The sequence below is a fragment of the Cyrtonyx montezumae genome, unplaced genomic scaffold (genome assembly GCF_038088225.1).
Source record: "Cyrtonyx montezumae isolate F1298 unplaced genomic scaffold, pur_monq_1.0 scaffold_9, whole genome shotgun sequence".
Classification (NCBI taxonomy): domain Eukaryota; kingdom Metazoa; phylum Chordata; class Aves; order Galliformes; family Odontophoridae; genus Cyrtonyx; species Cyrtonyx montezumae.
Window position 1 is genome coordinate 5,393,604 of NW_027072100.1, and position 25,500 is coordinate 5,419,103.

The 25,500-nt window shown below is 50.9% G+C and overlaps 1 protein-coding gene across 5 annotated transcripts; it reads right to left on the minus strand.

The window, feature by feature from the left end:
- Positions 1–1,839: 1,839 nt before the first annotated feature.
- Positions 1,840–24,716, minus strand: ZHX3 (zinc fingers and homeoboxes 3). Of its 5 annotated transcripts, none has more exons than XM_065754297.1 (5): positions 24,595–24,716; positions 21,010–21,100; positions 4,522–6,774; positions 3,840–4,329; positions 1,840–3,031 (listed from the first exon to the last, which is right to left on the minus strand). In XM_065754297.1, the coding sequence occupies exons 3-5, from the start codon at positions 6,610–6,612 to the stop codon at positions 3,021–3,023; spliced, it is 2,592 nt and encodes an 863-aa protein (XP_065610369.1). In that variant the 5' UTR covers positions 6,613–6,774; positions 21,010–21,100; positions 24,595–24,716; the 3' UTR covers positions 1,840–3,020. The 5 variants fall into 5 exon arrangements, with proteins under 5 accessions (XP_065610369.1, XP_065610365.1, XP_065610364.1 ...); XM_065754293.1 differs by adding an exon at positions 8,235–8,397 and having other exon boundaries at positions 3,840–6,774; XM_065754292.1 differs by having other exon boundaries at positions 3,840–6,774.
- Positions 24,717–25,500: the final 784 nt, after the last annotated feature.

Below are 25,500 nucleotides of genomic sequence, written 5' to 3' on the forward strand. Positions count from 1 at the left end.
TGCCTCCCCTCCCCACCAGGAGAGCTGTGCTAGGACTGGCGAGCCACCTCCACTACTTAAGTCCCAGATGCAAAAACACAGAACTTCTAATGTCCTGCACCAATCCTTGGCCTGTTTGGAGATGACACCTGCTTCTCTTCAGCTTCAAAACCGAGGTGATAGAGAAACAAGAGGACCACAGAGCAAAACCCTCTCATCTTCAGCTTATACTTGCACAGAGATTTCAAGTCAACTAAAAATGCAGCTAACGAGGAACGTGTGGGAGTTAGGAAGCAAACTCGGTTACTTTCTGATGTTGGCTTTTGTCCCTCCCTCTCACCGCCCCGCACAGCTCGGCCCTGCAGACGGGGGCAGCCTGCATGGAACCACTTCTTAGAATTCCTCTGACCCAAAAGAAAGAAAACTCCTGCTGTGCTTGTATGAATGCACGCAGACAAAGCTCAAAACCCTCAGCAGCTTCCAACCCTCAAGGCTGTTTTTCTGTGTACACTGGGAAATTCTCTCTCTAGCTCGCAAGAATTCTCCCTTTTCTGGAAAACTGGCCAAGAACAACCCGAGTGCAAAACGTTTCATCTAGTGCATGGAAAAACAGTTCAAAGGGACCAGTCCACACCATCATCCTTAAGCAGTTCTGTAGATGAGTGGGGATCACTCCTCCAATTAGCCACAGGCCTTTAAGTGCACACCAAAATCCCACAGAAAACCGCCTTGAATGGGCGAACTACATTTCCAACATAATTACATAGCGAGTAGTTAGTAGAAGTGTACATGTTTCATGTACCTCTTAACGCAATAAAGAATCAATGCCATATCTGAACTGTATATATGTGTACTTAAATAAACCTGCACGTACATAGACAAGAGTAAATTACCTACCTGCATTTGTTCTCTGAAGGCAGCACTGGACATGCACCCACACTCCGTTCAGGCAGCCTTGTCTCTGGCAGCACCCCGCTGTCCCCCATCACCTGGGCACTGTGGGGCACGCAGGCACCTGGGTGAGGCAGAGGTGGCATCGCTGCTGTGCCTCAAACCAAGGCATGCAGGCAACAGTGCTGCTGCAGAGAGAAATTAGAGCCTGCTCTAGCTCATGGCATCACGGGGGAGGGATTTGTGACTGCTAAGGGGGTTAGAACAGTGTGTCTGCATCTGAGCATCCACCAGGAAGGCATGTACCGTGAGAGCCCCGCGCGGCACACAGAGCTTCCCCCCAGAACGTCGGGTGGCCTTGTGAAGGGGGGACAAAGAAAGAACTGGAAAAGCAAAAGCAATTAAAGGTAGAAATCAGACACCATCTTTGGAAGAGATTCTGAAAGAGCTTTTTGTTTTTAAAACAGATTTTTTTGTCAATCTCTGGATCTGATCCTTTGAGGCCTGCTACCCACCCTTCTAATAAATATCATTTACCAACAACAATAAAGTCTCCCACATTAAAAAGCTCTCACTAAATAAAACCCTTCTACAGAAAAAGCTTGGCAAAAATAAGGAGCTGCGACTACTCTCCATAAATACATCAGCGGGTAAACACCAAGAACTGTTTAAGTCAAGGGACAATGCTGGCTTCAAAACAAACCAGGAACGAACCGGCCACGAATTAATTCCAACTAGAAACTTAAAGAAAGTTTCTAACCATTCAAAGGCAGCGAAGCTCTGCAGCAGCCTTCCAAGAGCAAAAGTGAAGGCAAGACATGGAACCAATTTTGAGCTGGGAAGTGATTAGTTTACGACAGGACGGACTGACACAGCACTTGGCTGGGCTGCGGCTCAGCCCTCTCCCAGACCTTGTGTTCTGCTAGGGAGGGATGTTAAAATTTAATTCTTCAAGCAGCCGTGTCACGCAGCAACCACCAGCACGACGTGAGCACGACCAAAAGGAGCAGGTTCAGGAAGCAGAGAGGTTAACAGAGAAACTTGCTTGGCTCTGTTGCGTGAAGGCAGAACTGCCGTGCATGGAAAAAAGAAAAAGCAAACAACAAAGAAAAAGCAAATACTTGAAGCTATCAGCGCTGCTGCTGGAGGATCAGTCATAGTCACAGAGGGCTGAAAGAGGGAAACTTCCCAAGCACTGCTGCCTCGCAGAGCCCTGGGAGACAACAATGGCTCGAACCGCTCGCAGCAGCTCTGCGCGTTCTCCGCATTTGTTCTCTGAAGAACAGCTTGTTCCCTCTGAACAATGAAAAGGATTCCAGGTCGGGATGGAAAAGTTATTATGTGCTAGTTCTCGGTGATTAAAGGGAGACTTGGAGATTGAACAGCCCTGCTGCGGTCAAAATCCAACTGCAAAAGATTGAACGTGATTTGGCCAACAAGGGATGAACGACAGCGAACTCCCTCTCCTGGGTTTGCTGCTGCTTAATGGAGAGTATGCAGTGCTAAATCTGACCTCACCTCTCAGGATGAGCACCTCTCTGAGCTCCCAGCTGGCCTCAATGCAAGGCGGGCAGCTTCTTTCTCATGTACCCTTCCTAGCGTGCAGCCACACATACACACGCATGTGCATCCTGCAGAACTCTTCAATGCCAGAGCGTAGCGACTGAAAAAGGCAGAGAGGATATATGCAGCCATGCCAGCCTTTAGAGAACAAACACCTTAATGGACAGATGAAAAAAAAATGTATTGTGCCGTAATAGTCCATATCTAAGCAATGATCTTGTTTACACAATGTCTGAGATTCGTTATGCTTGTATAAGCAGCTGTAGGCATCGGTATATGAATATGAAATCTGAAAGTCTGTCCACTGAAAAGCAAACAAGAGCATCCTATTTCCTGGGTGTGAGCTGAGCTCACGGCCCCCACCTCTGCCAGCCCTCAGCCATCTCCTGGGCTGGGCCAGAGCTCTGCACTCAGTGCCCAGTTTGCGCTCGCACTCTCTCTCGTGCTGCACTCAAAGGTCTCAATTACAGCAGTGCTTTATCACCACGTCCTGATCCTGACGTCTGTAACAGACCGGCCCATCGACTTCTTAAAGACCAAAACATCTCAAAGGTAAGAGCGGATCCTCTGGGACAAGTGGTTTGAATTCAGTCTGTTTCTAGAAAAGAAACACAACACAGGTGTCAGAGATGCTCCAGCATGCTGCAGGTGACTGCAGCAGGGGAGCGGGTGCACCTCATCACAGCAAAACCAGGAGCCAGGAGCAGCTGCAGAGAAAAGCTAGCCTCAGCATCCAGCTGGGATGGAGCAGGACACAGTCCTACCCAGCAGCAGGACATAAGAGAAACCTCTATGCCTTGCCAGGCATCAGGACCTCACTGTATGGCAGAAGGCCATGTTGGAGGGTGCCAGCTTGGAAACCTCCTCACTTCCACACACGCCTTTCAAAAGTAAGTTAGAGGAGGGATAGGGCTAGCAGCTGTACATGCCACGCTAGCCCTGCACGTCCCCTCCTTCTTCGCAGTCTCTATCTATGCCCAAGTCTTGCTCTGCTCCAGATAATGATGTGAGCCAACAGTGGTTCGCAACAGGAGCAGGACAGGGCAGGGAAGAGGCTCTGCTCTGGGAGTGAGGGCACACAAGGGCATGTGTGCTGCCTGGGGCCATGGGAGAAACTGCTGTCAGTACTGGCAACCAGCAGCCAGACCCCTTCCTTCTCAAACAGCCACCGCTTCAGAAAAAAACCCAAGGGCCACTTGTCCCCAGGTGAAGGTATATGGAAAAGGCACGCCCTCTGGTTTCACCCCTGAAGTCAGGATTCGGCTTTGCAGCCGGGTGCTTCTCACCCCCCCCCGCCCCGATCTCCAAACCCAGGGAAGGGCTTCCACAGTTTGAACCCAAAAAGCCTCAGCTTCTAGTGGGAAGCGGAGCACCCAGTGCTCATCCCCCTGCCCTCAGGGTCTTACCGAGCTGCGTGGTGGGCGGCTGAACAGGGGCGCCAGGGGGCTCAGCTGCCCCCTCTGGGCCGCCCGGCTCCCAGGGCTCGCTGTTCTCCAACACCTCCGAGCCGGCGTCAGGCAGCTCTTTCTGGCTCCCCACCTGCTTGCTGCTGGACAAGGCATCCTCAGAGGCGCTCCGGGTCTCCTCCTCCACCTTGGCTGCAAACCATACCTTCACCTGCTGGGCGCTGAGCTGGGCGCGCTCGCAGAGCCCGGGCACGTCATCCTCGCGCAGCGCCTTGTGCTTCTTGTAGTGCTCCTCCAGCACCTCCCGCCCCGCCGCGCTCACCTCCAGCAGCCCCGGGGGAAAGATGCCGCGCCGGTAGTTCTCATACCACTTGAGCTGCCCGTTCTTGTAGCCGTACCGACTGTCGCCGAACCAGCGGATGACCTCGGCCCGCGGCAGGCCGGTCTGCGACACGATGGCATCGTACTCCTGGTTCGTCGGCCGCTGCGTCTGCACGAACATTTGCTTCAGTAAGTGCCGCTGCTGGGCTGTTTTCTTAAAGTTCAGTTTGGGTTTGGGAGGGCTGGGGGGCTGGTTGCTGCCGCTGTCCCCCTTCTCACCCGCAGCGGTGCCGGGGGCCCCCCCCTTGCCATTGGATTCTGTCACGCGGAGGTTCTTCAGGTTGATTTTGATGGGACTCACCTTGCGCACAGCTGAGCTGGGGTTGCTGGTGGAGGCGTCGAGCGAGCCGTTCTCACCCAGGGCCCTCAGGTCGTCCGAAGAGTCCTCTCCTTCCCCACAGCCATTCTCAGCCTCCTCTTCCTCCTGCTGCCCTGCTTCCTCTGCTTTCTTGCTCTCCTCCGCCACCTTCTTCTTCCTCCTCTCTGTGAACCAGCTGTCAATCTCCCTCCGTGTCATCTTTGTTTCCCCCCTCAAGCGATTCACCTCTTCCTCCGGGGGCTGAGGATTTTGGGCAAAGCTGCTCTCCAGGGCCTTCAGCTGCTCCGGCGCGCGCTCCTTGTACTTGGTGGGTGTGAAGTCAGGTGCCTGGTGCCAGGACTGCCTCCTGCCCGGGTGCTGCAGGACCGGCGCGGCCGCAGCCACAGGCGTCAGCTCCGCTCCCTTGGGAGGCACATCAAAGGGGATTTCGGGCAGAGAGTCGAGGGCGCCGTCTCCAGGGAAGATGGCCCTGCCACCTCGCACGTTCCTGTAGTGGTATCTCCTGTCGCTGAACCACTTCCGAATCTCCTTTGTGGACAGGCCAGTTATTTTCGTCAGCCGCTCGACCTCAGCCTGCCCAGGGAACTGATTCCTGCAGAAGCTGCCCTTCAAGGCAGAGAGCTGCTCGTGGGACTTCTTGTTCTTGAAGATGTTGGGATCCAGGAAGGTCTGCGAGGAGATGGCCGGGCAGGCGGTGAGCACCGACGGGGTGGCTGTGACCACCTTCAGTGCTGAGGCGCTGCTGGAGCTCACTGTGCTGTGCTGGGCCGCCGGTGGGGGCTTGGGGATGGAGCTCACCGCCAAGGTGAAGGAGGAAGTGGTGCCCTTCAGCCCGTTGGCCATGATGGGCTGCGTGACCAGCAGCCCACCCGTGCCTTCAGGCTGCCCCACCACGTGGCCTGGTAGAGTGGCCTGGATGAGATGTGGGACGGTGCCAGGGTTGGCGACAAGTGGTGTGTTCAGCACCGTGATGGTGGGCTGTGGCACGGACTGGATGACCGTGTTAAACATCTTTTTCCTGGCATCTTCTATCTCCTCCGGGGACCAGCTGATGCCCTGCTTCAACCTCTGAGCAGTGAACCAGATCTTCAGCTGCTCTTCGGGGTATTTTGTCACCACGGTCAAGTAGCAGAGCTCAGCTTTTGTTGGGTAGGGGAACTTGTGGAAAGAGTTTTTCAGGAAGCTGTTGGAGTCCATGGCTGCATTGTACGTGGGAATGCTGCTCAGGGGAATCATCACCTTGGGAAGGGACTTGGATGTAGGCAGCTGCTGATGCAGGGGAGGCTGCTGCTGCAGTGAAACGAGCTGTGCAACGCCCGCCGGCAGAACAGGCACGTTTCCAATGATGGAGCCGTTCACTACGTGAGATGATTTGGTGGCACTCGTGGTGGCCTGGCTGACCGGTGCCGAGCTGCTGCTGAACGAAGCCTCTCCATCCTTCGTCTCCGACTCAGCGCCCAACTGACTCGGCACATTCTCCTTCAGCGTGTGGATCTTTTTGGCCTCAGGTTTACCTTTCATGATCTTCATGATGGGGGTTTTGGTGATGATGATTTCAGACTGACCATCTACCACTTCCTCGGGGACCTCTCCCGGAGGGTCGTGGCTGCCAGCAGCATCCGAGAGGCTCTGCTCCACGACCGTACGGCCGTCCTGCTTAGCCACCCTCCAGACAAAGCTCGTTTCGCTGGCATGCGACTCCGCGTTGTGCTGTGAGAGCCCTTCGTGGCTTTTTGCCAGAAAGCTGCACGCGACGCACACGAACGCGGGCTCTTTGCTGAAGTCCGAGTGCTCAGAGTCCAGGTGCCCGAAGAAATGCTGAACGTCTTGAGACCCAAAGTCACAACACTTGCAGATGTAAGTGTCCCCATCGGCGATGCTGCGGCACCCGTTGGACAGTGCTTCGCTGCTGCTGCTGGTGGCAGCGGCACTGCTCGGGGCCAGCCCTTCAGTGGGAGCATCATGCTGTGCTCCTTCAGGTTCCTCTTCGACGGTCTCCAGTTCAGTCTCCTGAAGCACCAGTGTTTTTACTGGGATCATGCAAGGAGTAGTGGATTTCCTTTTGCTAGCCATCACTGTGATTAATTCAGATGATACTACTCGTCTTTAACTTAAATTAAATTAATATTTAAAAAGCGCTACTGCAAGTGCTCGGTCTTTTAGATTCCAGCAAATTCATGATGTCCCAAGGAGCTGATGTCAAATGTTGACAAATGTTCATATTTGCCACTGAACCTGAGGACAAGGAGAGGGAGGTGGGGTTAGTTCCCTAGGCATCACACAAAGCACATCTGTATTTAACTGTTTCACTCAATAAATCACTTTCAGTGCCTTTTGCTGGAAAAAAAAAATTAACTTGACCTTGGATTTCCCATATTTTTAGACTTACAGACTATGAATTACCTGTTTGAGAAACACACAAGCAGGAGCCAGCTGCGCCGTGGCAGCGGAGCCAACCTGCTGGTCACACCACTCCTCCCTCCTGGTCCACTTCACAACCCCAACCTTCTCCACCTCCTCCAGCTCCATCCTTCTACCCACAAAGCACCCAGCTCCAGCTGGGAGCACCCACCAGGTGCTGTAAGGCAGAGCTAAGACTTCTGTTCCCCAGCATCTCTTGTGAAGAAATGCAAGGTATCCGAGTGTGCGCAGCTCCCGTCCACTGCTCAGCTCAGCATGATCCCATGCAGTACAATCTGACCTCCATCACTACTTCTTCAAAAAGTTTCTGAAATACTGTTCTGGAAAAACTGATGTCAGCTTGCAAACAGGAGAGCCCAGATGGGCAATTCTGGGCTCAGTGACTCTCGGGCACGATTTAAAGGACTGATGGGAAAACGTAACTTCCCGTTAATGTGGGCTGATCTGAGATTACAAAACAGTCCAGTAAATAGTGTTAGTCATCACTGGACTTGGCATTGGGGAAACACTGTTTGCTACGACAGGGCTTCATGAAAAGCTAGAAATGGTAACTTTGACAAACTTATAAATGAAAAAGCCTTAAAGCCACGCATCGGATTTGGACAGTGCGAGCTGTGAGTTCTCAATACCTGCTTTATGCTGCTCCTCTCCCACCTCCTCACAGCCAGCCTTTCCCTCACAGAGGGCCAGAATGTTATTCATGAGCATTCGCAAGTGGAATACTTGGATGACTATGAATGGGCTCTGCTATTCAGCAGGGAACAGCATCCATTTGACACCAATCCCAAGAACCTCATTTTTGATGCTAAGTTAAATATTACACAATCTAGCTGGGTATGGTGACCTTTCCAAGCTGAGTCAATTAGGAAAAAAACAATAAGGGCAGCCCGAGGGCTACAAAAGACACCTTTGCAGGCTGGAAGGAGTTTGGTGGCGTGGCAGTCTCACCCTGCAGCTCTAACACAGGGCAGGCAGGAACTGCTGGGCCCTTCCAGCAAGCTGCTGGCAGACCCAGCGCCAGCATCCATCCCTGGTGCTGGAGGCAGCTCAAGTCCCAGACAGAGCTCATGTTGTGGTTATGGAGTTTCCACAAAAAGGTTATATTTATCAGTCAGCTGAGTGAATCTGATACAGAGCAACTAAGATACACAAAGACCCTCACTGTGCCCTGTTAGCAGAGTGCCTCTTCAGAGTGTGCAGTCAGTATTATTGTGGGTAAATGTGCATGGTCTGACCCACCTATGGAGAACCTAAAAGCTCTCTGTTTCATTTACCAGCGCGTTTGCATCACGCACAGCTCTCTCTCTGATGAGCTTTGTTAAAAATGCAATCAGGGCAGCACAGCCAACACAGCTCTCCTGCTGGGGATCCAATATTAATGCCACCTGAGAACACAGACTGCAAATCTGGCTGGAAGCACATCACAGTGCCAATTTACTGGTAAAAAAAAAAAAAAATTAATGGAGGGTACTGTTTGTCCGCTTCATTTCCATGGAACAGTTGCATAACCACATGTTAAGAGCATGTTTTATTCACTGCTCACCTTCTGGAATGTACTAACACTTTAATACAGCCATAATATATAACAGAACACACGATTCACTGATCTCTGTCGCTGAAATAAGCAAGGCTATTTTAATGGACAGGTTAAACTAACAGCAGAAAAATCATGCAATTAAAAAGCAGCCTTACGGTGGAGCTCAGTGTGCTACCACTGTGAATGCCTCAGACCCATCTGCACAGCCACGTGAGAAGAGCTTGATTTCCTATGTACTGAGTTATGACTAATTGGAAGAAAGATAAGCTGAATGCAATATCCATCCTGCAGACAGGAAGAAAAAGGGATCATCCTCTCTAATCCACACCTGCTAATTCAACAGCAAGGCAGCCCAGCAAGCAGCAGCCACCACCTGATGACCCACGGACTTAAAACTGCCTCAGATGTTGGAAATGTGAAGGCAAACTGACCTCAAGCGGAGGAATTTGGTATCAGAGATGCTCAGAGAGAGCTCACAGCAGACGGGCAGGCAGCCAGGAGCCTCGGGGCCAGGTCTGGTGGCTCAGAAAGGAGGATCGGAGGAGAAAGATGGAAACTGTTAAACTCAGGATTCCCAGTCCCAGAACACAGTGCAGGTCCTGCTCCGGGACAGGGAGCACCGCGGCCCCGCAGTCACTCTGAGCTGCACAGGAGGACAATGCCCAGAGAGCGGTCAGAGGGAGCTCAGAGCTTCAGAAACTGCACTTCTGCAGAGATTAACAAAGGGAGGTTTCGAAATCGGCACTGCTGAGTATGAACTTTCAGCTTTTTCCAGCTTGGCTGGATACAACTGGTTTGGTTTTAAATGTTTCAGTGAATTAATGAGTTAGGTCGTTAATGCAAAACACTCATTCTGCGCGGTGCCAAGGTCCCCAGTTAGAAGATTAATTCGGTGACCTTTTGCAAACCTCCCCTAGAAACAGCAAGGAGAAAACCACCCCGCAGCACCAGCAGCCATCCGCAGCACGACGCTCGCACCGGGGACACGTCGGATGCTCGGTCCTGCTGCGGGCAGCTCTGCTGGAGGGCAAATGCTCACTTAGAGGAGAAAAAAAAGAAAGATCAGCACCAAAATAGAAGTAAAATAACAGTTTTCTCAATGCTTTCTGTGCCTGCTAGGCAGGCAGACGTGCTCCTCAGGTCAGGGACAAAGTTGATGTGTCTGTCTCATGCAGAGCCAAGCATAATATTGGCACTTCAAACAAGAGCGGCTTGTTTTTCAGCTGGAACACTGCGGGCCCCACTTGATATCATAATATGGAAAAATAAAATTAAAAGAGGAAGAAAAGTTGACACTGGAAAGCTTTTCCTTTACGCTCTACCTGCAGCATGGCACGGAAGATGCAATCCTTCCGCTGCGAAGACATCGAGGCTCTCCAGCAGCAGCCAAAGCCCAGCAAAGGGGAGATCCCTGCACTCCGCAGCCCAGGGCTGGTGCCTTCCCCGCCACCTCCTGCTCCCCAGCAGGAGGTCTTGGCCCCACCTCGGGGTGCAGTTACCTGGGTGCGGGCAGGGGAGGGAGCACCTGGTGCACCTAGCCCTGAGGACGCAGCCCCTCCTGCTGCAACTGGCCCTGCAGTGCCAGGATTCTTCCTCTTGGGTTAGTCATTAACATTTGTTTTTCATTTTAGTCCTTTCAAGAGAAATCATGTAGGAGTTTACCAGTTACACTAATTATCCAGCTTATTGCCAAAACATGCCCTACTGGGGCTGGCAGGAGGCAGGAAGGCCACGGGCTCCTGGAGCTTCCAGACCAAGATAGGAGAGGTGAGCTCTGTCCCCAGCAGCTTTGAGCAGCCGTGTACCTCAAGTCACAGGCACTGGGTACTGCACAACGTGGGGTGAGGGCACACATCGCATCACACCCCAATACACAGCCAACGTTTGTGCTAAGGAACAATTTCTCTTTATGCCGACTGCCGGGGCACGCTGCAGCCCAAGCCTGGCCTAGCACTGCAGGGCCGGGCTGAAGGCAGTGCACCCCACGGCCCAAACAATCGCCCGCATTCTCCGTTCCTTGGCAGGCCTCAAACAGAGCGTCATTTCCATTCAGAGAGCCATTCATCAGGATCTCACCCTTCCACACGCTGCCGCACCTCTGCATTTCAAATGTGCCTTTCAGAGGAGACCTCTCCTCCACCCGGCGCGTATTTCATTGACCTCTTTCAAGCCATCTCCAATCTGGGAGATAAGGCTGCGGGCTGAGCTGTACTTGCAGAATTGCAGCACTGTGCCTTTGTCTCCGTTACCTGGGCAGAGGCTGCCTTTGTGTGCTGGCACTCGGGGACTGATGGTAATTATCTCTGCTCTTTTTCAGCCGAGCACAAACCCGAGCGCGATGGGAGCTGGAGAGGGGTGCCTGAAACAGAACGCGATTAGAGTATAAAAATAGGTCACTGGGATAATATAACCTTTAGACTACTGGCAACGTGCCCCCCTCAGAGACAAGCCTGCGTGCTATATTCCAGCAGAACGTCGGGAATAAAAAACACAACACACATCAAACCAAAACCGCTGATCATCCCTCCGAGCTCTGCGTGCTTCTGTTTGAACACCACTAACACTAATTCGCTCGCTCTTTTTCCTCTGCTCTCATCCATTTGATCAGGGACCAAACAAGCGTTATGCAATCACACCCCTGACATCTCCAAACAAAACCCTCTTTCAGGGCTGTGTTACAGATCTGCCACCTCCGCGGTGCTCCCACCTCCGCACACAGCCTCCATCCTCACGTTTTGTCCGACACTGCTGAACATCCCTGGCCTTCCCCCAAAGGTAACGGGCACACAGGCAGAGCAGCACCCACCTGTACAGCCCCAGGGACCAGCAAAGCACACCCTGCTCATCAGAACCGAGTCTCCCATTGCTGGCACCCCGCCGGTGAGCTCCAGCGAGCAGGTCTGTGCCATTTATAGACACACAGGGGCTCTGATTCCCCTCGTGTTTTCTCTATCAGGTTTGCCTTTGCTTGCATTATCATTCCCTGATCACAGACACCTAAAACAGCCACACACGGTCTAAAGGGTGATATTCTGCAACACCACATCCCTTTACAAAGCACCCCTCGATTCCACACACACACAGCTCGCTGTGGAGTGTTGCTATTTAGACAGAGCCACGTTAGCTCTGGCAGAAATCAACTCTTAGGAACGCATGTGAAAATGGAAAGATTACACCTAAAATATACCTCTCGGTGTTTTCATAGCTGAAGCTGCTCAGAGAGCTCCAAGCCAAAAAACAACAGGGGAGCTCGGAGGGAAAGCTCCAGGGTCCCAAGGCAAGACGAGAACCATCGACAGATCTCGGCCAATTCTGGAAAAATACGCAAGACTTACAGCAGCACCACAGAAAGGCACTTTGTGGGATACCTCCAAGCAGCGTTTCCCACACCCTTCTCCTCCCAGCCCCCTTCCAAGGACACACACCCATTCCCATAGGGGTGCCCCAGCTTGGGGCCATCACTCCACACTCAGAACCCCAGCTCTAGCTGTTACAACACGCATTGTGAAAAGAAACCCAGCATCAGCGTTTATACCACGAGTTTTAACACAAGATGCGGGCCGTGGGTGGGAAGGACCAAACTGGCCTATTAAAACCAGCACCAGACACCAAATGCGGGGTGCCGGAGCCCATCACGTGCAGCACAGACAAGGCTGCATCCCTCCTAGCAGAGCCTTCCTGCATTACTTCACTCACCATGCCCTTTTGCAATATGCTGGTTGTGAATGCTGCCTCGCATCCTGGCTCACCCTCAGCTCCCATTCCCCCTCACAGTTGCTACAACCAAACAGACAGCTGCAAAACGCATCAGCCGAAAGCAAGGAAACGGGGCTGGCAGGTCGGGCTCGTGGATTTTCCTCCCCTGTGGGCCCTGCTCAGAGCCCTCCTTTCAGACCCTGAGTGCAGCCCATGGCTTTTGCAGCTTATTGAGTACGCCGGTTTATGGCAATGTTTTTCTGCTCACTGAACTGGCTCATTCTTTCAGCAGAACAAACTGTTCCACGTTGAGGCAGGAGTTGGCTGTGTTTTAACAAAGGATTTTTCCCTTCTGACAGTGTTTTGCAAAAGACCCAAAAAAATGAGTTTGGAGCCAAGTTACAAAAGGTCAGGAGAGGCTAGGCGAGCAATGGGTGTAGTTCCTGTATGTCACAGCCAGCAAAGGAAATGGGTGGGGAGAAGAGGAACGGCATTTTGAGCTTCAATAATATGTATACAGTGATTTCAATGAGGATGGCAAGTATGCAGGCACTACAATTTTTGCTTTACCAAGGTAGGCAAAGGTCTCTGTGATCATTTACCTACACGAAGTATGTACCTGATACAGTTAAAGCAGCAATAGCAGCAGGAAAAAGGCCGCCCAGCTTGCCTCCCCTCCCCTGGCTGATTGCAGGGAGCTACCAGCCTCTCACCTCCCTCAGCCAAATGAATATTCATGAAATGAAGGCTTCTGCAGAGAAAACACCAGTCAATCACCAGCACAATGCTGGGGGAAGAAAACACTACTCTGAGAAACCCGGGTGGGGCTGCTCTGCTCCAACATCCCTACCATTCCTAACTTGGGGTGAGGTGCTCCCATGGAGGCTGGCCCTGTGCAGCGCTGCTCCACTTGCATCCTCCATCAGCATACCCCAGCAAGGTCAGGAGCTGAGAGCAGACCTTCCTCTCCGCTTGAGCAAGCTGGGATCGTACTGCTTTGTGTTGGATGGGCTGCAGTTCTGCTTGGCTGTGCTGTGCAGCAGCTGGCAGGGCCAGGTCCGCCTGTGCTACGTATGGTGCACAGGCAAAGCAAGATGGCCCTGCAGATGTTGAGAGGAGGGGAGCCCAGGGGATCTGCAGCAGCTGACAGTATGTAATGCCTGATGCTGAAGCCTCTCCAAGCCCCAGAGGATCCCTGAATAGGAAGAAAGCACCCGCCACTGGAACACTGCCACTTTTGTGGCTGGAAGGGGCAGATGTTCAACCCCATACAACAATGCAACCCAACAGTTGAGACTGTGAGTGAAGAATGCTGCATCCACTTAAAACTGAAGAGGGAAATTAGGGACACCATCTAATTCTAGAGTCATCATTTGGTCCTAAAGCTTTGAGTTCATATACCTGCTCTGCAAGAGGGAGCGCAGTGTTTTCCTTCATTGCCTTCAAGAGACAACATCCTGACCCAAAGCACTGAGCCACAAGGACTTCAGCAGCATACAGTCAGACCAGCAAGTTTTCAGCTCCTTCAGCTGGAACACAATTTTCCAAAAGAGCCCGTATCCTTTGAAGTACCTACAAAAGAGACAGACTTCCACGAGTCCCCTGGATTGGGGATTTCATTCCAGATCTCCATGGACAAAGTACAGGAGTGGCAGCTGAGCACCTGCCAGCCAGAAGCAATCCTTGACACCTGCTCTTTGGTTTGAACATCATTTGTCAAGCCACCCCAGACAGTATATGGAGAAACTGAGCAAAGTACAAAGGTTATTTGTGGCACAAACCATTTGTGTCAGGGCTCTCTGCTTCCTCTGGCTGCTTAGTGGGACTTGGAATGGATTATCTATGGAGAGGCAATCATTTTTGCGTTGAAAGCTCACCATCCTCTGTAGGTCAGCTGTGAGCTAAAAGCATCCCAGTTATTTACTGCTGGAAGCTGGAGGAATTTCCTTACTCTCAAAAGGCTGACATTTAAAATTAGTTTCAAGTACAGTTGTGATAAACAAATCAAGTCCTCCTCCCCTCCCCCTTCTGTGATTTGGGTGGGTTTTTTTGCTGGATTTTTAAGCGGTGCCTGCTGCTCTCAGCAGCAGCATCCACCAGGACGCAGGACAACCATGCACAGTAACAGGCACCGGGCCAAAAGCAGCAAAGCCAGGAGAGCCCTCCTTCCCACGTTCTCCCTTAGACTTTTGATTCCCCAGACCCTTCACTTTTGGGTTCCCCATACCACAACAACAAGAAGCATTCGGCTGTTTTCACCACGCTCTCCCCGTGAAAAGCAGAAGGTGAGAGGTTGGTTTGTTACCTTACCGCAGGGAACAGAGGATCATCAGGTGCTGACACTCCTCCAGGACATGTTTCTCATGGGGTGGAACACGAGCTGGCTCCCAAATAGCTGCGGGGTGGAAGCAGCCCTTGGCAGGAGCACGGGGAACACGGGAGCTATTTTAAAGCAGTGTGACAGCCGAAGGAAAGGGGCTTGGGTTTTGCACTGAGGTTTCCTGTGATCCTTTACTCCAAATAATGATGCATTCATTAATTTGCAGATCACAAGGCCTTAATATGAGGAAATTTGTTTAAGAAATTCAGGCGTGCTGGGAGAATTGCTTCCTTGCCATGCATTAGCCAGCATACCCGCAAAGTGCCAGCAATCACTAAGCCTCCCCTCTGCATTCAAAGCCCTATACAATAGAGTTTATTATTTTTAAGCTATTCAGACACCAGTGTGGTGAATTTAAGAGCACTATTTGGAAGATTAAGACATGAACACCACCATATTATTCAATTTAGCTCCAACACTGAGCATTTTATTTCTGTAGACAGTCGCAACTAAACCTCCATTTCCAACTGCCAACAGACAGAAATACTCACAGCTTTAAGTCGCAGTTCAGCACGGTCTTGCAAACCAAATTAAGGAAACAAGAACAAGGAAATTACTGTCATTATGCAAATAGTGCCCAATTACTGCCAAGCCATACAGAACCAACCTTCAGGTCGCTGCCATAGGTTTTGAAACTACACACGGATCAATGGCAGCAAGGGGAAAACCCCATTGCTGTGGGTGCAACCAGGTGTGAGGTTATCAGCACATCTCCAACAGCTGTATTCTCTAAGCACTCGCTGTTTTCTGTGTTCACAGGCACAGGGAGGCACACAGCTCTTGCTACCCCTCCTGTCCAGCAGCAGTCACACTGCCATGAGTTCTGGCAGCCAACCCATGGGCTCTACCACATGTGGCTCTGGTGCTCTCAGCCCATAAGCATGCCAGAAGTGTTAGGACTCTCACTCTCAGCCCCACAGACAGGTACTGGCTCACCTTGAACGGGTGATGCTTTTGGCAGAGCACGCTGCAGAATTAAGGCAGTTGCTGAGCCGCATTGCTGGCCTCTCTCTTGAGTTCCTACGTGGGGCCTTTGTAGATGTCTACTCCACAAAAAGCATCGCAGCCCATGTTATCCCTTCAGAGGCACAGAAGCCAGGAGGCAGCACAGAGGACCAAAGTAACAATAATGTTAGTGCTGTGTCAGCAGGCTGCCTGCAAGCACAGGGCTGCCTCGGGGCTCGATAGCTGCATTATGGAGCCTTTCATTTCCAGGTCAGCAGCTCATCAAACCAGAGCCACGTTCACGGAGATGAAGGCAAGCATCAAGACAAGGTAAACAACACACCCACACTCCCTGGGACAGGAGCATCTTGTGCAGGTGAGGTGCCAGCAGGAGCCCAGCTGTTGTGCACATCGATGGGAGAACAGGCACAGAAACATACCATGAATAAAGGCAGTGCAGCACCTCCATTTTCCAATGGGCCACATTCTCAGTGACTGTCCCAAATCAGGTCAATGTTACTTTATTTTAAGTCTGCTTAGTGTTGGAAACCCCAGAGCTGAAGTTACTTAGCTACTGCCAATGGTAAGGAAAAAAAAATCCAGACACTGCAGACAAAGGAGGGAAACAACAACCCAGCACTGTTTCTCCAGGCAATTGCTTTCTTCCTTGTGCTGGGAGAGAAGCAGACTTGGAAGCATCTCAATGACACTGCAGCAAAAGGACAGCATGTCAAGCTGGATAAGACTTGGGGCAGCAGGAATTCCCCCTGATACAAAGCCCTTAATCACCTGCAGATGAGAGATGAAGTGGGTGGATAAATGAAACAGTGGGGAAACCAGGATAAGAAACACTGCAGCCCGTGGGACGAGGCTCCCATCAGCTCACAAGCACACAAGGCAGCTCCACAGTCAGACCCCTTCAAGACCAACTGCGCCAGTCCTTGTGCTGAGCTGCTTACCTGAGTGGCCAGTGTTGGGGAAAACAGCTGAGTCAGAGGTGCAGCAAATGAGCTCCTTGGATGAACGCTGCAAAACTGTATGTGCCTTCCAAATGCTACAGAGCTACAATGCTCCAATTTTTGAGCCTCTTCTAAACGATCTGCTTTCACACCCGAAGGACATAGCAATCCTCTCCCCTCTTCTAAATCGGGCTCACGCCTCACTGCACCTGGCAAGTGCTGCTGAGTGGTGAAAAGCTGCTAGCAGGGATGATACCCTCACCTTGCAGTTAAAACAAGTTGCCATCTTCAGCAATGATCCCATGGGACTTCAGCTCTCCATCAGCCAAGGAACACTTCTCCAGTATCTCTTCTGCACTGTCCCAGGAAAAGGGTCACAAAACCCAGCATTAGCCTGGAGAAGTGCTTGCATGCAGTGCATCCCCTACACTGGGGGATCTGATTTACCTCCTGGGTGCAGACCTACCAGAAATCTCCATGCCACCTAGAAAACAGCTTCCAGATTCCTCAAGAGCTGTAACCCAGCCTCCAGCACCTCTGCACGAAGGGCACTAAGCTATTGAGCAATAATTCAGGCAAAGATACCCAGAGAGGAAAGGGTTTGGGGTTTTGGGAAGGGTTGCCACAGAAAGGGTGGGTTTCCCCACCACTGGGCCATGCCTCTTCCACAGCTGCTAAGAACTGCATGTCATAAATGGCCCAGAGATGAAAGAGATGACCCCAGCTCACATTCCTAAAAGATTGCCACTGAGGTGCTTTGGTGGGTTCCTCATCTGTGTGCACAAGACATTGTGACCAGCTACGTAATCACAGGTATACACCAGGCAAAAGCAGCAGAATACTTTTAAAGGAAAAGCATAGAGAGCAGAGGAGCACCAGAAACCTGCTCCACCTGCTGTTCTCTTTCCCCCAGGAGAACAGAAGAAAGGCCCAGGCCTTCTGCTCTCATTTGGCATCCATCGAGGAGGCTCTGACTGCTTTCACTGCCACAGCACTGCTGTACTGGGAAGGAAATGCTGCTACAGAAACGGACCCACGGCACTGAGCAATATTCAATAACTCACCCAAGGTCCTGGGAAGTGAATGAACCCAGGACACGTGAGTCACCACCTCGTTATCTATCACAGATCACCCTCCTCGTGGGACACCTTTCCAGAAACCCTCCCACTTTGCATGCAAGAACACTGCTAAGAGATTACATTGCATTATACTGAGACGGAGATTTATCAGCGAGCTTCCCTTCCAGCCCAACAAGCCCAAAGCTTTGGAAATAAAACCCAAACTGCAGCGTGCTGAAGCAGACAACTCCCTCAGCACTGCAGACAGCCCCACCAGCAGGGCCTGTCAGACCTCAGATCCAGCTGGAGATACGAGGGTGAGTTTGGCTCACACTTAATCACTCTGTTTTGAAGGTGGCCTCCGACAAGTCAGAACATACCTGTGTGAGAATTGTTTGCAACTTCATTCATAAATGCTGCCACGCATCTCCAGATGAAGCAGAGTATTACAGCTCTAGTGCTGCTCTGAATGCCAACAAGCCTTTCCTTTGCATGATGCCTCACCTTGAACGTGGTCTGGACAACGCTCTCAGATATACAACCTGATTTTTGGGTGGTCCTGCGTAGAGCCAGGAGTTGGACTCGATGACCCCTATGAGTTCCTTCCAAGTTGGGCCATTCTGTGATTCCACGATGCCTCAGCCCCAAGGCTCTAAGCGTGTGCTCATCCATCCAGACACCAGAAGTGGAAAATCTTTGGTAGCACCTTCCACAGCCTCCGGGCACTCTGGCTGAGCAGAGTGGCAGTAATAAAACTGCACACCCCCAAGGAAGTGGGGCCGGGGCCAGCACAGGGCAGGCAGCCACATCACCCCCAGCCCAAACCCCGCTCAGCTCCAGCACAGAAACAGCAGCAGGTGCAAAACCTTCCAGAAAGCAGATGTGTTCCCATTCCAACAGACAGTCAAACCAAGCTGTGGATATCTACAGCACTCAGATCATTTTCAGCTGATGACAACAGTAAAAGTATGAGGCAACAGGCCTGGAAAGGGCCACACAGGATGGGATTTGCTTTTTGTGCAATACAATGCAGCGTGGGTCTAGCCAAGAACTTCATGCACTATTTAAGCATCTCGTGGCCTCAGCCTCCATGTACAAGCAACCAAACTTGTCAGAGTGATGTTTTATACATACTCTGAGCGTACATGTCAGTAAGAAAGAGTGCAGCTCTTCTGGGTGGGGCAGGAAAGGAGGGACAGAGGGAAGGGATGTGAGCACATCGGGAAAGCACCAGGCTGCTGGCTGGGAAAACTTCACAGCTACACATCCTGGATGGGCTGATACGAAAATGAAAGCAGAGAGCAGTTTCCAAACCAGCTTCACAGCTGCATGGCCCTGCATGGCAAACCACGAGCTGTACTCAGCATCCACCCCTGCCCCTAGCTGCAGCTGCCTGACCAGAGCCAATGCAGTGGAGCTTCCCAGGAGGGAGGGAGCCCTGAACAACCCAAGGACAGCTCGGCACAGCTCAATGGAGTCTGCTGCTCAATCCAAGTGGAAAACTCCAAGGGTTTCACCTCTGAATGCAATGAATTACCATTTTCCTCTTTCCAAGTTGTCTACTTGCTTCAGCACCAAGAAATGCACTTTCCAAATGTACTGCTAGGAATAGGGTGTTGTAAATAAACGTTTTACAAAAAAGGAAGGTTAGCACACAACATATTTTTCTCATTACTTCAATAGATCCTACGAGCTCTGCAAGCCTGGTAGAGAAAGAGTCTATTTAAAAATCTAGGGTGGGGAAGAATTAGCTCACCAAAACCATAAACAGATTTGCTTTGCAATTTTAGTCCAAGAGAAAAACAAGACAGGGTATGTGCATATCTATGAGCACAATAGCACAATCGTTTTAAAAACAAATGAACAGGGAGGGAGAGGACATCAGAGGTGGGTGGGGGGAAAGGAAAAGTTGAGGAAAAGGGGCCAAGTCCTAAGAGCAGAGATTCTGAGAGCTTGGCTCTCAAAGCTCCTTCAGAAGATACTGGATGCCCTGCATGTGCCAGAGCGGGGCTGGGAGCACGCAGAGAGGATGACACAAGCTGCTCTAACACCACAATCTGCCTCTGTGTGCAAAGCCTCCAGTAACAAACTACATTATTTTCTGCAGATGTAACACAGAGGAATCCTTTCCATTCACCCAGTGACCTTCCATACAAATAATCCAAGTACACTATCACTATATTTCAGTGGCAAATACTGAGGATCCAAAACTTGATCCCTTTCTCCCTACTCCCAAGAGGCCCTGACTCTGTTTACCAAGCCAGGCTGACAGGGTTCAAAGCTTCCCCCTCTTCTTCTCACCAAATTCTCTATCACTAACGGGAGGGCAGTGCCAAGCTGCGAGAGAGCACCAACATCCACTGCGCTGGCAAGGTGACTGACAGATGGTATTTGAGGACCCATCCAGTATGCAATTAATCAACTAGCAAGGCAACTTCAAAGGAGGACACTTCTCAGGAGACCCCCAGCACACACCATGCTGCAGTGGGCTCCATCAGCTTGTTTCCATAAGCCAAGCAGCCTGGATTTAGCCTGCAGAACTGGAAACGTGGCAGGAAAGCTACAGTTATGGTGGAAGCATCAGTCCTGTTCTACTCCACACAGGATCAAGGACTGCCGAAGCCCAGTAGCAAGAAGACTCCAGGCATGGTACAACTGGGGTAGAAATCATTCTAGGGTTGGAAAATCCCCCCTTCTATAGGGATATTGTCATACAACCATGAACTGAGGGAATGAATTCCCCATCAGCTACTGTCTGCTCATCAAGGCTTAGCCACAGAACTTTGTTTCTTGCATAGAAGATGGTTTTGCTCTGGTATAAGATGCAGTTCTTTCTTCAAAGCTCTGGAATGGCATAAAATGGAAAAAGGAAGGGCTATTTTCAAGAGTACATTATCCACCCACAGAAGCCAAAAGGGAAATGCATCACTTTTCTCGCCCCCTCACCCACAGCACAGGGCAGACACATACTTATTAAGTTATATGTATTCTTTGAATTGAGGGGAAAAAGTACCTATCAGGGGTCTAGCACAAACACACATGAGCACCAGCCAGGAGAAAAGTACAACTGCATGGGACATTTAAAGCCCGTCCTGCCCAAGGCACAACATACAGATGAAAGGAAAAAATGGTCCCTTTCCTCAGACTGCTGGAGCACAACCCAAGAGCTATATCAAGCACAGAGCAGGGCATGGCTCAAAGGTTAACGGAGCAAACCATCACAAGATCATTTATCTCAGCCATTGGGCTAGAAAACCATTCACAGGTCAATCATTTTAACCACTATGCAGCTTTAAAGGAGGAATTTCTCTTCACCCCCTCTTCCATCTTTCCCCTTTCCCAGTGCCTCACAATTACTTCTCATGGTCAGCCACTGAAATCAGCAATTATCCCACAGTTATAAAACAAACAGTCCCAGCTGGGTAAGGCAGAGCCATGCACACAGCACATCCTGGCAGCATGGCTGTGACCTACCTGCAAACCAGAGCACATCCTTAACCCTTCATCTTCCAGTTCTTCTTCTTTGCTTGCACGCATCTTTAAAGTGCCAGTAGTCAACGCAGGCCTGGAAGAGAGCACGTTGGACCAAAAGTTACCACTGCAGCCAGGGAGGAGAAGGTGACCCTTGGTTAGTAAACACCAAAAGTACAAATGCAAGTCCAACCAGCTTCACCTCTGTCCTTAGCTATGCCACCCATCCCATCTGCCACAGCAAACCTTCAGTGAAGAACCCCTAAAGGTGCCTCTTCCCACAGGTCAGTGAAGCCGTGGCTCACCAGCAGGTAGCCAAGCCCTCTGACCACACAGCCCAGCACCCAGCTGGGACATATTTAGAGAGGCAATGCCAACCTGAGCAGCACTGCCACAGCAGGCATCTATATATAACCTTCAGCTTTGCTTTTAGCTACGCGCTTCCTCTCTGCCCTCCATTTCCCTCAGCTGCTGCCCAGTCCCCATTCTCTCATTCCTGGACAAGCAGCAAAGCCAGCCCGATGCATTTCATAACTTCTACACTTAGCTGTAGAAGGGGATAAACAGCCAAAAGGATTTCTGTGTCTGACTTCAGGCAGAGGGAAAAAACAACGTGTTTAAAAACAAAAGAGTCACTCTGGAGAAAGGTAAGCCAGAAGTTGCAACAGGGATGGAAAATAGGAAAGCTACTTTGGAGCTGCAGCTTAAAGGAAAATGTTTGTGTGTTGACTCTCCTGCTGCAGCTCAGCCAGTGAAAATCAAAAACCAATGAGGTTTCAACACACTTGGAAAGATCCCAGTGCTGAACGAAGGGACCTTGACAGAACAGGTGACAACCTCTTCCACGCCAGCAAAAGTTGAACATATAATAAGAAACAAATATCCGACTGCTGACGGAGCGTTTTTTGTTCCAGCAATGCGTGCAACTGTCCTGCAACAACTTGTACAACGCTGCAGTCCCCCAAATGAAGTGATAGCAGAGCAGCCACAGCTGCTTATCTGCCACTGCTGCTCGGACAGCAGCGCGGGGAGCAGAGCCAGCTGCAGAGCGGTGCTGGCAGATCCTGCTGCTCTCACTGCACAAGCTCACCTGGCTGCAGCGGGTTAGACATCATCTGCATGCTCCTTTAGGAATGAAGCATACATCTGAGGCTTTAACAAACAGATCCTTGGGGTACCTAAATTAAGAAGAGTGACCTTGCTTGTAACAGTTTGAGTGTCTCTCAATTCCTGCAATTAAAGGCGTTTTAAATAGAAACTCGGGATGGAGGCAGAGCAAATCGCAGTTTCCTAAAACCCACTTCTGAAAACAGAGCAGAAGAACTGCACATTTGGCAGCATGAGCTGCTGTACCACACAGCTCCTGCCTGAACTGCCTGAGGCTGCTGCCTCCAGCAGGACAATGTGTGGGAGAGGTGGGGGCATGGGGCATGAGCTGGGGGCTCCTTTGAGCCGTGCATGCCAATAGCTCGGCTGCCTGTCACAGAAACTATGGGCAGCCAAGGACGACCAAGGAATGCTTTTCTCCCCTACCTTCTTTCACATACAAAAATCCCAGGCACGTCTGATAGCTATGACACACTCAGGGAGTTGTTCAGGTCCCTCTGCATTCGCGATTTCCACTCTGTGCCAGAGCTATTCATTACAGAAGTTAACCTCCCTCCTGCCTTCCTTCCAAGCATTACAGCTTCCTTGGGACTGAATAGATGGCTCAAGGCTTGGGACTGAATAGATGGCTCATCCAATTCAAGGATGAAGACAAATATATTCCTGAAACGTAAGGCTTGACACAGAGGATCAGTCACCCTAATGTATCTGTGGTTTGCAATCCGAAGTGCCTGAGCCATCTGAGTTTGTAAAAAAGCAAGGGAGAACAGAAAATCCCACATCAGCATTCCCCTGTTCCCAGGCAGGATCCACCACCGTGTTTGAGCACACATGGGGTCTCAGCACTGAGAACCCAAAGCCCCAAGAGCAGAGATTATTCTGTTTTGCTCTGAGTTTTTTTTAACAGCCCTCTCCCTGCTCTGGGCTCCTCTGGACGTTACTGGAACCTGCACAGTGCTGTCCCAGAACAAAGCTTCCTTACAGACCTGCAGAAGCCACGCACAGCCCAGCTGGGTGCCGAGGACAGCAGAGGAGGCAGCCTGAAACTGCTCCCATCAGCCTGCCCTGCAGGAGGGCAAGTCATCAGAGTGCAAAGCCATCCTTAAATGACAGAAACCAGTCCACTCTGGTCCCCAGAGCAGCACCAGGATCTTTGTCCTCTCCCTTGCTGGCTTTCCTTCCATTTCCAAGCAGGGAAGCAGCTCAGACATGCACGTACTTCACACAGTTCCTGCTTTGACAGAGCCCAGAGCATCCCCGAGGCAGGGGGACCTACAACAGCTCCCACACCATGCTGCTGTGAGTCCGGGAACCCACAGCACAACAGGTCCCAAGCCAAAGAGCTCACCCACACTGTGAGACCTACGACGATGCACTGCAACGCATGTCTGCAGCCCAGAAAAACTCCTTCCTGACACACATCAACAGCACAGATCCCTCGGCTGCTCCTCCCTATAAAATGCCTGTCTCCTCCAGATGAAGCTCAGGTAGCATCCTTGAAAAGACTCCTGTAGACAAAAGCAAACAGCAGACTGCAAAATGTCACGCTGAGCTGCAGAGGGATTGTGTGCAGGAACCCCCTCAGCCGTGTGGCACCACTCAATGTGCTGAGCAGAGCTGTCTGCAAAGGCTCCAAGCTCCCAAGGACCAACTACGGCCTGAAGAGTCACCACTGTGAAACATAACCTGTCACCTCCTCTATATTTCAGATTGACAACAACTCCTTCAGTCCAGGGCTGCACGTACCACAGAAAAGCACCTGGACAACATGCAGGAGAACAAACTGCACCTACATCATCACTCAACAGCAGAAATATTTCCAATGCATTTTAATCTTCCAAGCTCCCCAAACCACCAAGTCCAGTGTTTTTAGGGGAACGTTGAGAAATACTTTAATCTCAACTTTTTTTCTCCACAAATCAGACCCTGACGTGCCTTCCTATCTGCTGTGATCATGAAGAAGAAAGACCACCTTCCCCACCACGCACTTTTAGCTACCTACAGACTCACCTTCTCCCTCCCTCCTCTCTTAGCTGAAGCCCAGCAAGCCAGGCTCACTCAAACGAGCGTTTCCAGACCTGCAGTCAACGCAGTGACGATGCTCTGGCCTCCCTCCAGCTGTCCTCTCCTCTCATGCCAACAGCTGAGGAGGAAGGATCCTTCCCTCAGTGTGGGCTGCCATGCAGCCAGCTGCCCCAGGGCAGCTCCTTGCAGCAAAGGAGCAGCCAATCTCCAGGGCTTTACAAGCAGATACAGCCCTGGCCCACCTCACCTCTACCTGAGTCACTTTTTCCATCACAAAGGGAAGGAGCTATGAATTTAACAAGCTTAAAAATTCCTATTGTGGCATTTTAAAAACTTCCAATCCTATGTAGGTCAGATTTTTACAAACTCAGCATCACACAGGAAAGCTCAGCAAACTGCAGCCAGCTTCACCCCCCAGTAAAAGGGAGAGGGACAGCAGGATCCCTCTCCTCTCACCTTTTCCTCCCGGCCCATAGAGCTGCTCTTAGGACTGCAAGCAAGAGCTGGGACTCCCCATCCTTTAGGCAACCAAGCTGCTACAATAAAACACATGCAAAAAAAGGCCTACACACCAAAGACACGACCACCTAAGTTTTACTCACGGACAGCAATTATTTGAGAGCAGAAGTTGCTTTTGTTGCAGGTTTTACATATGGCACAACGGGAGCTCTGATCAGAAGCGTGATTGCTTGGTTCTGCACTGCTCTCCCTTCTGCCAAGCAACCTCAAGCCTTACAGCATCCCCTGGGGACGTGGGGAACACACCCCACTCCCACGGGCCCTGAAGGGCTCTGCACAGTGAGCTGCATCCCGGATACAGCAGGATGAGGAACTCCATCGCTCACTCCACAGTCAGCAAAGGAAAGCAAAACCACGCCGACAGCTCTTACACTGCACACAAAAACCTCTTTAAGGTGATTTGTCATTTAAGCTGTCAGCCTGAAATCTAATCGTTTTTAAAAGTGAATAAAATATCATACGTTACATTCGCGGGCTGCAACCACTGCCAAATTCCTCTGTTGTTTTAATTTTTTTTTTACAGGATTATAATCACATTCCTCTTTTAGCATTGTATCCTCTTGACTCAGTGCCAGTGACACGAGCGGCTGCACAGCGAGCTGGGGGCTTCAGAGCAATGGACAGCAACCCAAAATTAAGCTGAAAAGAGCAGAACCCACCCCGCTGCAGGGAGGTCCTTCAGGAGGCTCACAGCTAGGTGCTGGTAGTAAAGCAGCAGCCGAACCATTTCTAGACATCAGCATGATTCTTTTTTTTAAAGCAGGATTACCACCAAAAATCCTTCATCGTGTGGCAGTCGCTGGGGAGGACAAGCTTGGAGCTCCTGCCACCCAGAAGTGCTCA